The 10838-nt window shown below is 29.6% G+C and overlaps 1 protein-coding gene across 2 annotated transcripts; it reads right to left on the bottom strand.

Annotated features, from left to right (window-relative positions):
• Nucleotides 1-4393: 4393 nt before the first annotated feature.
• On the bottom strand, nucleotides 4394-9680 carry LOC119616159 (tetraspanin-6-like). Of its 2 annotated transcripts, none has more exons than XM_037972431.1 (5): nucleotides 9263-9680; nucleotides 5506-5736; nucleotides 5271-5435; nucleotides 4905-5102; nucleotides 4394-4828 (listed from the first exon to the last, which is right to left on the bottom strand). In XM_037972431.1, exons 1-5 carry the CDS (start codon nucleotides 9320-9322, stop codon nucleotides 4748-4750), a joined length of 735 nt encoding a protein of 244 aa, XP_037828359.1. In that variant the 5' UTR covers nucleotides 9323-9680; the 3' UTR covers nucleotides 4394-4747. The 2 variants fall into 2 exon arrangements, with proteins under 2 accessions (XP_037828359.1, XP_037828369.1); XM_037972441.1 differs by having other exon boundaries at nucleotides 4395-4828; nucleotides 5506-5684.
• Between the last annotated feature and the right edge of the window lie 1158 nt (nucleotides 9681-10838).

The following is a 10838-nucleotide window of genomic DNA, read 5'->3' as shown; positions in this document are numbered from 1 at the left end:
CGAAAAAGATTCTATCTAATATTTATTTTTTTTTTTGCTGCCATAAAATGCTCCATGGATATCTAATATATTTTTGCTCATTAGTATCTCGTATCTTTAAAAATATCGGCACACTTACACAAATACTATGAATTGTATACAAATCGTCATCTCTCATGCAATTTTGTTCTTTCTATTTAGTTCAGTTGACTTTTGTACAAATACAACAACAATAATAATAATAACAAAATGTTCATTGAGATCTTGGTTCTACTCTCACCTCCTACTACAACAATTTCCATTTGTTGCTTTTGTTGTTAATTTACTATTCGTAAAAGATAAGTGGGTTTTTGTTTTTTTTTTATTTGTTGTTTATTGTTTTGGATGTTTTGACCATATTTTTCTGAGTTGTTTCATATTTGTAGCAAGTTCAAACGTATATTTGTGAAATAAATCATTAACCTACGCGATCTGGTTACAGACGTATTATTATTCATTAGGGAGCTTCTTTTTTACTTTTTTCTAAGTGAGTAAATTGCACTACCACGAGATTACTAAAATATTAGTACTGTCATTGGTTCTGAAGTTTATCCAGCAAAATCTTTACTTACCCGGTAAATAGGCCAGTAAGATTGGAGCAAAGTGTAAGTACTTACTTTTTGGGTAAATAACCACTTATTTTTTTCGACGATAATGACCAAAAAACTTCTATTTGCAAATGTGCTTACCCGACTTTCCCGCATTTAACACCTACTTTACAGTCATTTTCTGTGTTTATTAATCTATTATCTTACTCAATGCTCCATAACAAGCTATTTTATCGTGCTTTTTGGAATAGTTTTAAAAATCCAATTTAGTTTCCGTTCGTTCGTCTTGTGCCGTGTATTACATTTGTCTCGGGAAGGATGTATTTTGGGTTAAATCAGTTCATTCTTTCACCTAGTCCCCATGAAGCTGTGGAGCTGATAATTATGTCAAATATACTAGTATCTCTACAAAAACGATATTCTTTCTCTATCATCAGGTCACAATTATTACCTAATTTTAAAAGTGTAGGATATCATATGGTCAACCAAGTCCGACTCACTCACTTGTTGTTTACTATAAAAAATTTAGCCTTATAATCATAATTAATAAATCTCCATTCATAAAATCCATAGAAACGTAAACATTGTAAACAGGTTTTATTTATTTCTACCATTTTTAGGTACCAACAAAGTTTTACATTTTAAAAATTTAAATTAAAACTTATAACTTATAGTATTTTATAAAATAACAACACATATTCATTTAAATTAAACAAAAAATCAAATTATTTTAATTTAATATTCTCAAAAAAAAAAAAAATTAACCTAAAAGCTACACATTTTATGTTACTCTCATTTCGAATGAAAGTATGTAACTCCTTTGCCAAAGCTTAGGTAATATTAAAAGATTTTTTAATTTTTTTGATTTTTCGATAAACGAATAAAACGGTTTTTTACTTAAAAAAAAATATCGGTTTCGACTACATTTGCTTTTTGTCGAAGGGATACTTAAATCTTCAGTTCTAGGTCAGTTCTATTTCAGTTCTAGTTCAGTTCTAGGTCAGTTCTAGTTCAGTTCTAGTTCTAGTTCAGTTCTAATTCAGTTCTAGTTCAGTTCTAGTTCAGTTCTAGTTCAGTTCTAGTTCAGTTCTAGTTCAGTTCTAGTTCAGTTCTAGTTCAGTTCTAGTTCAGTTCTAGTTCAGTTCTAGTTCAGTTCTAGGTCAGTTCTAGTTCAGTTCGAAAGCTGTATGAATATTGTAGGGGAAAAAAGGGAGAACTATCGATAGTGGGTATGGCATTTCCTACACCTAATATTGCTAGTCAATACCAAATGGCGTAAATTTCAGAAACTATAACACTTACAGTTCCCAATATTGTGCGATAAATTTGTCAATATGATAATTTTTTGTGAAAATAGACGGACAGAAAATAGTTGTAATGTTAATGGGCAAATTATCAATAGCGGACATGTTACCTTTCATACAAAATAAATAAGTAAGATAATATAGTCCGGCGAGGTCTACCATAGCATACACTACTCCAGTTATAAAAATAAAATGTGATTTAGTTTTCATAATAAAGCATTTAAGTTGAATTGTACCTTGTCTAAGATATAAATACTTAAGCCATTTATTGTTGAATAAAATTGTGGACAGTTAAGTCATATTTTGAAGGGGGCTTTGTATAGGGAATAGGGTCAAATGATGCCCCTTCATTATAAAATTCATGAGGGTCATCAAGGCTAGTATAGAACTTGGTTTTGCAGCTTTTTATCGAGATACGAGTATATTAAACATAATTATGAACTTAAAATCCCTATTCGAGGGGTTCAGTTGTATGGGGGCTATGTAAAATAATGGACCGATGTTAACCATTTTCCATAGACTTCGTCCTTGAGGTCATGTAAAAAGTTCAAAGTTCATTGAATTACCTTCAAAATTGCGACCTGTAGTTTGATTACAAGGTTTATACCCAATAATTGTATTTATATTATTTTTAGGGTAGCGAAGCACACCGGGTATAGCTAGTATTTTATATACAAGTAAATCAAATCGTGAGCAACACAAATTAAAGCACACTACATTAGTTTCAATTCCGAGTACTCTGAAACTTGTGTGTGGTAGAATGTTTTAGCCCCGAAATTACGCAGATTTTTCGAACTCTAAAAATAATTGTTGCGAAAATTGGCCGTCTCTACCTCTAGACTTATACTTTGAGTTATATAAATTCATTCTGGAAAATTTTAGAGCGATAGAAACACGTTAACTGGTGGAACCATGATATGAAGGCGAAAACGATTTTTATATAATAAAAATAATAAATTGGAATATGTATGTAATTATCGTTCCAATAAGTTATAAAAGACAGAAATTTGTTAAAAATTGTAAAAGTTATCACAAATTCCTTCGATAATTTAGTGTTACAAAACATTTAAATGGGAAATATTAAAAAAAAAAAAAAAAAATAGAAATTTATACCGTAAACCGTATTTGGGTATAGCCATAAATGGGAAACCCTTCAGACGACAGTTTTAAAACTTCAGTTTTAAACTTTTAACAATTTTGTTAAGCAAATTTTAAAATTTTAAGAAATGATCATATATGCGCTCATTTTCTGATCATAAATGATGCATTCGTCGGAAGAAAATGGTATCCTACGCGCGACTCTTCTAAATGAATCTTTTATGAGCCCCACTTCTGATCAATTATGTCTAATTTTTTAATATTTTTTGAGTCATTAATGAGCCGAATAACTAGTCGTTTTAGAGTTATTTCCGAATCATATTATAGTCATTTTTAAGTCTTTTCTGAGTACTTTTTATGTTTGTTACAGCAAATACAATACAACAGAAAACTGTTTTTAGTCTTCCGACTGCGCGAAATATAACTACATACAAACTAAATTCATAAACAATCATATTTCAAACACCTGGATCACCTATTTATGATTGGTATACATTTTGTTATTGTTTTTCAAATAAATCAGATTTTAAATTATTTAGACTTAGTTTAGTGATTAGTCGCCCAACTATCTTCCGTAGAAGATCATTAAACATGTAAAATTATTATAATTAAATCATAATATAATTTCAATTTTCTTGACAGAAAATCGACAAAAATATCACACAAATTCAAATACTTATACATTTAATTTTATAAACGAAACATCAACTCATTTTAGGCCACACAAAATGTTTTGCTAACTCTTCCAAAAGAGTCTTTTCTGAGCCCCATTTCTAATCAGTTTCGACTTATTACAAACAAAAACAATTACATAAGGAACAATTTTAGATCTTCCAACTGCTTGAAATATGACCATAAAATAAGTTTTCAAAACCATCATATTTTAAACACCAGGATGATCAATTTATGATTGCCATACATTTTGTTATTGTTTTTCAAATATTCGGGATCATTTTCGAGTCATTTTTTAAGTGCTCAACTTATTAATCACTTTTAGGTCATCAAAAGGATTCAAAAATGACTCAGTTTACTAATTAATCATCCAACAATCTTCCAAATGCTAGCTGGGATGTAATATTGGGAAAATTTCTTGAAACCATAATGAAATATTTTTTTGTTTTCAACCGATTTAAATGAATCTAAGGATATATATATAATGAAGACCCGTATTTATGATGACATCGAAAAAACTCGAAATTAACCCTTAAACTTAAATATATTTTTATAATTATATAATATGTCCGTAATAAATGACCAAAATATTCGATGCCATTTTGTGAGAAAATAATTGGTGATAGAGAAAAACAGATATCAGATTTGGTTTCATTAATATCCGTCGAATTGGTTTCAAAAGTTTTCACAAACCTTCATTTCGTTGGCCTATGTAATTATTTAATAATATTTAAACACAGATTTTTCAGTTTTTTGTTATATTTTTAGGTACACAGTTTTAAGGGAGATAAAAATATAAAATAAATATGTATAACAATATAAATAACGAGCATTATAATGGCTTTAAAAATATATTATCCCCTTCTAATAAATGTTTACATATATTTTAATAAATGACGTTTTAAATATTCGTGCGAATCATTTTCTATTCCTTTTTTAAGTGCGCAACTGATTAATCGTAATATGACCATCAAAGACGAAATTCGTATATTTAGGTACTTAGTTTATTAGTAGATTAGTCATCAAGCTATTTTCCAAATGCTGGCTGGTAATGAAGCATATAATCGAGTTATGCAACTTAATCATAAGAAGGGTTTATTAACAATATTACAGCTCACTATGCTTTGAACGTCGTGTTCTATTATTTAGACTGCTATATAAAAGCCAACTAAATATAAAAGATGTAATCTATTGAAGAGAAATGTGTAAATTATGATATTTTTTAGCAAATAATAAATAAATGTATGGGAATATCATTACTTACTTCTGCAAATATCAGCAAAATTATAACAATATTGAATAACGATACTCTGTTGTGCATATATTCCTTATATTTTGATTCACAGCCTTCTTTGTAGATATTTTCGGGAATAGTACAATTTTGATCTTTGCAACAAGATTTTGGTATCTCATGATCTATTCGTCGATAATCTTCGGTACTATTGACACCACAACATTGTAACTAATTAGAGAAAATTGTATGTTATTAAAGAAATTTCATATGAACTTAAATGTAATGCAATTTGAATAAAATTTTATTATATACATTTTTGCATAAATATATAAAATATTTTAATTACTATATACTGTACCTCGATATAATTGATTTTATTCGTTCATCAATATTTACCGTATTTTCAAATTCGGCTAATGCGCCTGTTTGATAGCTTTCCATCAACCACAGCTGATCAAATCCAGTGTCAACACTATCGGATGTATCATTTTGTTGACTAGTCACTCCAATAGTAAATAATAATAATTGTACCAATACTAAAATAGTTAATGCTGAAAAATACTGTTATAAAAAAAATCAAAATAATTATAAATATTTTAAATAATTGCAAATATTTTCTATTTATACGCACAATTATTAATTTTGTTTTGGATTCACGTATGGTTGCCCAACAACCGAATATTGCAAAGAGTGTTACGATGACACCAACCGCAATTATGATTAATCCGATAACTTTTATTATAACGGAAACAAAAATTGTAACGAATATAGCTTCCATAAGATTTTCTTTATGATGAAGTTCCAGATGTTCTGCGGTTAAAAAATATACTATTCCAATAAATATCAATATCAGTCCTAAGACCTAAAACAAAATAAAAACAAGTAAGAAATTATAGTCGGGCGTGGCCGACCATATAATACCCTACACCTTTGTCAAAAATATAATGTGATTTATTTGCCATAATAAAGCATTTAAGTTGAATTGTACCTTGCCTTAGATATACATACTTAAGCCGTTTATTGTTGAATAAAATTGTGGACATTTAAGTGAAATTTTGATGGGTGCTTTTCATAGGGGCTAGGGTCATATGAGAACCTATTATTATGGAATTCGTGGGGGTCATCAAGTCTAGTATACAACTTGGTTATTGCAGCTTTTTGTCGTGCCATTTGTGCCAAATTTCATTGAATTATCTCCATAATTACCGTTATTTGTTAAGTCGTTTATTGTTGAATAAAATTGTGGATATTTAAGTGAAATTTTGATGGGGGCTTTTCATAGGGGCTAGGGTCATATGAGAACCTATTATTATGGAATTCGTGGGGGTCATCAAGTCTAGTATACAACTTGGTTATTGCAGCTTTTTGTCGTGCCATTTGTGCCAAATTTCATTGAATATAATAGGCTTCGTCTACGGTACCATAAAAGATCATGTGCCAAATTTCATTGAATTATCTCCAAAATTGCGACCTGTAGTTTGATTAAAAGTTTTAAAAGCCCTATTCGGGGGTTCAGTTGTATGGAGGCTAGGTGAAATAATGGACCGATGTTAACCATTTTCAATAGGCTTCGTCTACGATACCATAAAAGATCATGTGCCAAATTTCATTGAATTATCTCCAAAATTGCGACCTGTAGTTTGATTACAAAGTTTAAAAGCCCTATTCGAGGGGTTCAGTTGTATGGGGGCTAGGTGAAATAATGGACCAATGTAAACCATTTTCAACAGGCTTCATCTACGGTACCATAAAATATCATGTGCCAAATTTCATTGAATTATCTCCAAAATTGCGACCTGTAGTTTGATTACAAGTTTTAAAAGCCCTATTCGAGGGGTTCAGTTGTATGGGGGCTAGGTGAAATAATGGACCGATCTTAACCATTTTCAATAGGCTTCGTCACTGGGGCAATAGAAGATCATGTACCAAATTTCATTGAATTATCTTCAAAATTGCGACCTGTAGTTTGATTACAAGGATTACAAGCCCTATTGGGGGGTTCAGTTGTATGGGGGCTAGGTGAAATAATGGACCGATCTTAACCATTTTCAATAGGCTTCGTCACTGGGGCAATAGAAGATCATGTACCAAATTTCATTGAATTATCTTCAAAATTGCGACCTGTAGTTTGATTACAAGGTTTACATGGACGGACGGACGGACGGACAGACGGACAGACGGACGGACAGACGGGCGGACATAGCTAAATCGACTCAGAAAATGATTCTGAGCCGATTGGTATACTTTAAGGTGGGTATAGGACCAATATTATTGTGCGTTACAAACATCAGCACAAACCCAATATACCCTCCCCACTAAAGTGGTGTAGGGTATAATTAAAGTCTATAGCACATGCATGTAAGTAATTAAGATCTAATTTGTTTCATCATTTCATATACAAATAATAATTATTTTAGTATTTTACAAATTGTTGGCTAATTGTTTTAAATAGTAATATTAAATTACGCATCACCTATCATTAATGATGTATAATACATATTTTAATTTATAATTAATGCAATAATGAGTCACTATTTTTTCAGAACCTTATAAAATTAAAAAAAACCCAAGTTAATTATACAGGCCCTCAAATTTTTAACCCAGAGACCAATTGAAACTTACCTCAGAAAAACCCCCGTTTTTGGACACATTTGAGATAATGTACAACCGCGAATAGATCTTATAAAATCTGTTTTGCCATTTGAAAGTTCATGTTATATGTATATTCATCCTTCATCGAGATATCTAAACCTGAAGCTTGGGACAACCATAAATTGACAAAAACTGGATTATTTACAACAAAGGCAATATATCTCTAAGAAAGAAGAAACTCCAAAAAAGTCCTCTGATAGGTTAGTATTCTAGTCATGTAGACCGGAGGTCGTGTGTTCGATTTCCAGCTGAGGCTCGATATAGGCCTAGGTGTATTTCTTCGGATTTGATGTAGGTATGCTTGTATATACATATGTCCTTTCAAACTATGGGCAAGGTTAGTACTATGTCTATTGTATAGACACAAATTTAGACAAATGTTTAGCTCTATCGTTCGAGAACTACCAGACTTAGAGGGGGTCAAAGTTGGACATTTTGGTCATACAAGGGTTTATTTAAATTTAGTAACATTTTAAGTCGAAACCACAATAGTTGCAATATTTGTAAAAAGCTGATTTTTGTAACCTTTGACCCCCAATATCTCGCTTAGCGTACATGGGATTAATTGAGACTTAGGACCTGAATTAAGATTACAAGAATAAACCCAGTGCCAACTTTCACTTAGATATCTAAAATTCCTAACTTTGCTAATTTTTTGACTACAAGACCGGCATAATCCAAAAAAGGTCGTTCCGGGAAAAATGGCTTTGAAATGTTACTGATATTTTACTATTTCTTAAACAACCTTTAAACAAAACAGGGGATTTAAGATATTTAACCAGTTTCAGATAGTTTACAACAAAAACTCGATCTCATACCGAAAATAATAGACATACATATTTGAAATTTTGGTAAACCTATATGAAAGACTTTGAAATGACGCATGTTTTGTACCCCTTGGTTCAAATAATCCGAATTTTGGATTATGCCAGTCTTGTAGTAAATGAGCTACATATATCTACATTAGGGAAATAACTAATTTTTGCAAAATTTTTGGCATACCACCACGTGATGGCCAATGTTGTATAATTAATATTCATTAATAATTTTTATTTTAATAATATTTTTTTGAGTCATTTGGAAACAAAAACATCACGCACCAACAACAATTTCTGAAATAAACCAACTATTACTCCTTTTTACCCATTTCATCTACTAAACATTCGAGTTTTCAAAAATATTGAACCTAGAAACATGGAATTATGCATATAGAGCCCAGAATATGTGAGAACATATAAAATGGTACTATTTGGTACTTTTTCGTTCTGTAAGTGAGAATCTATAAAATGGGACTTTTCGGTACTTTTTCGTTCTTCAAATTTTTAATTTTTATAATATTGAACCTAGAAATATAAAATTAAGCATGTAAAGCCCGGAGTGAAAGAGATTCTATAAAATGGGGATTTTTGGTACTTTTGTTTACACATCATGGTGAAGGATATATAAGATTAAACACAGCCGAATATAGAACTCTTACTTGTTCTTATAATATGATGAGTTGTTCTCTGATGACAAACGGCAAAATTAGTCTTAATGGAAAATATATGAAATTGACAAACTTATATTGTATATTAAAATTTGAAATTGCTTAATTAATAATAGTTAATTTCAAATCTTTTTTTTTTTGTATTTTTTTCTATTTTTAATTATAATTAATTCAAACAATAATTATTATTTGAATCAAAAATGTTATTATAACAAAAATATAAATTTTAAAATTTCAGTTATTCTCTTACCACAAATATAAAATTTAAAAATAATAAAATTTTTTTAATCGTTGAATCACTCAAACCCATTTTGTTTATTATTGTTTTTCAATTCAAAAAATCTATTACTTTCAATAATCTAAAAACATGAAAATTGACGTAAGTTTTTAATCTGATGCATGTATGTAGATACGTAAATGCATCCACCAGAAGAAGGAATTTGTTGAAAAGAATAATGCGCAAATGGAAATTTTGTCACTTGTAGTTTTCACGTTTATTATAAAAATCTACTCGAGAAGAATTTCTTTTAATAATTCTTAAACCGGCACCAAATTTAGTTTGAAATTTATTTTTGTTTTCAATTTGTGAGTTAAACAATTGTTGTTTTTAAATTGTGAGTTAAATAGTTTTGTCCTAAGCGCATTTACAAGGTGGTGACTATTGCACAAAAACAACAAATGTTTTTAAACTATGTGCAATGCTGCCACGATAGTTTTTTGCTAACATTTTTCACAACGAAGCAAATACGAATTTTGCATGTGTTTAATAACAAAAAAGAATTGTCAAGTATGATTCCAAACATGAAAGATACCAATCACTTTAAAAGTTGTATAGAAATCAGAAAATTATTTATATAAAATATTATCTAATATGCATTTATTCATTGCTAAATTTAAACAATGTATTTAAATATACTCTCATTCATATGTATTAATCTGGCAGCTTTGATAATAGCAACTCTATTACATAGCAAACTTAACCACAACAATATGTTTTTGTTTTTAAAAAGTCAAACTAACCTGTCTATGTTTTTGTATTGTTTTTGCTTTTGTTGCAGCAAATGCACATGCACTTATAGTAGTTTCATTTTAAAACGAATGACATATACAGTGTGGTTAATTTAGCGACTTTTAAACTACAATTCACAATTTATTGTAATGCAAAATGTATTTATAATTTAAGTTAAAATATTTTATATCTTAAACCTTTTTATTTAATTTATTACTTTCGTTTGTTACTGAAATTTGCACTAGTTCTGTAGGCCCAATATGCTGATATATTATTTTTGAAAATTTCTATATTATTTGAAACATAAAACCAAGGACCCGAAAACTTTATTTTCAATCATAAAATATAAAAAATATATTTTCCAATCAATATAAAAACAGTTTTTTTTCAAACTCAAACACATATTTGAAAATTGTGAATATTGCATTAAAAGAACAAGATTTAATTTGCTGTAGAGAAAATCAGGTAAAACTTAAAATTTTTGTTTGCAACTATTTAAGTGTTAAAAAGACAATCGCTGAGGATCTTGTCAGTTTGAATGACGATAAGGAACACGCTATATGCCTTGTATGTGACAAGGTTTTAAAATTTCATTTGGGAAATGTTAAAAGACATGACCAAAAAACCCTAACAAGGATTTTGTTATGCTAAATTCGATTGTACTTCCGTCATCGTCAAAGAAAGAAAAATGGTATCGGTACTATTAGAAATGAATACGGATGAATACCTTAAAATTGTAGGCAAAACAGTTTCGCAATTACATATGCCTTTTAGGTTCTTTGACCATGAAGTATTTCAAAAACTATTACAACCTTGG

This window comes from Lucilia sericata, unplaced genomic scaffold (genome assembly GCF_015586225.1).
Source record: "Lucilia sericata isolate MDLA Ls3-8-SP2 unplaced genomic scaffold, ASM1558622v1 Contig000002F_arrow, whole genome shotgun sequence".
In the NCBI taxonomy this organism is placed as follows: domain Eukaryota; kingdom Metazoa; phylum Arthropoda; class Insecta; order Diptera; family Calliphoridae; genus Lucilia; species Lucilia sericata.
The sequence above is the reverse complement of the archived record's forward strand: the minus strand, read 5'-3'. Positions and strand labels throughout refer to the sequence as shown.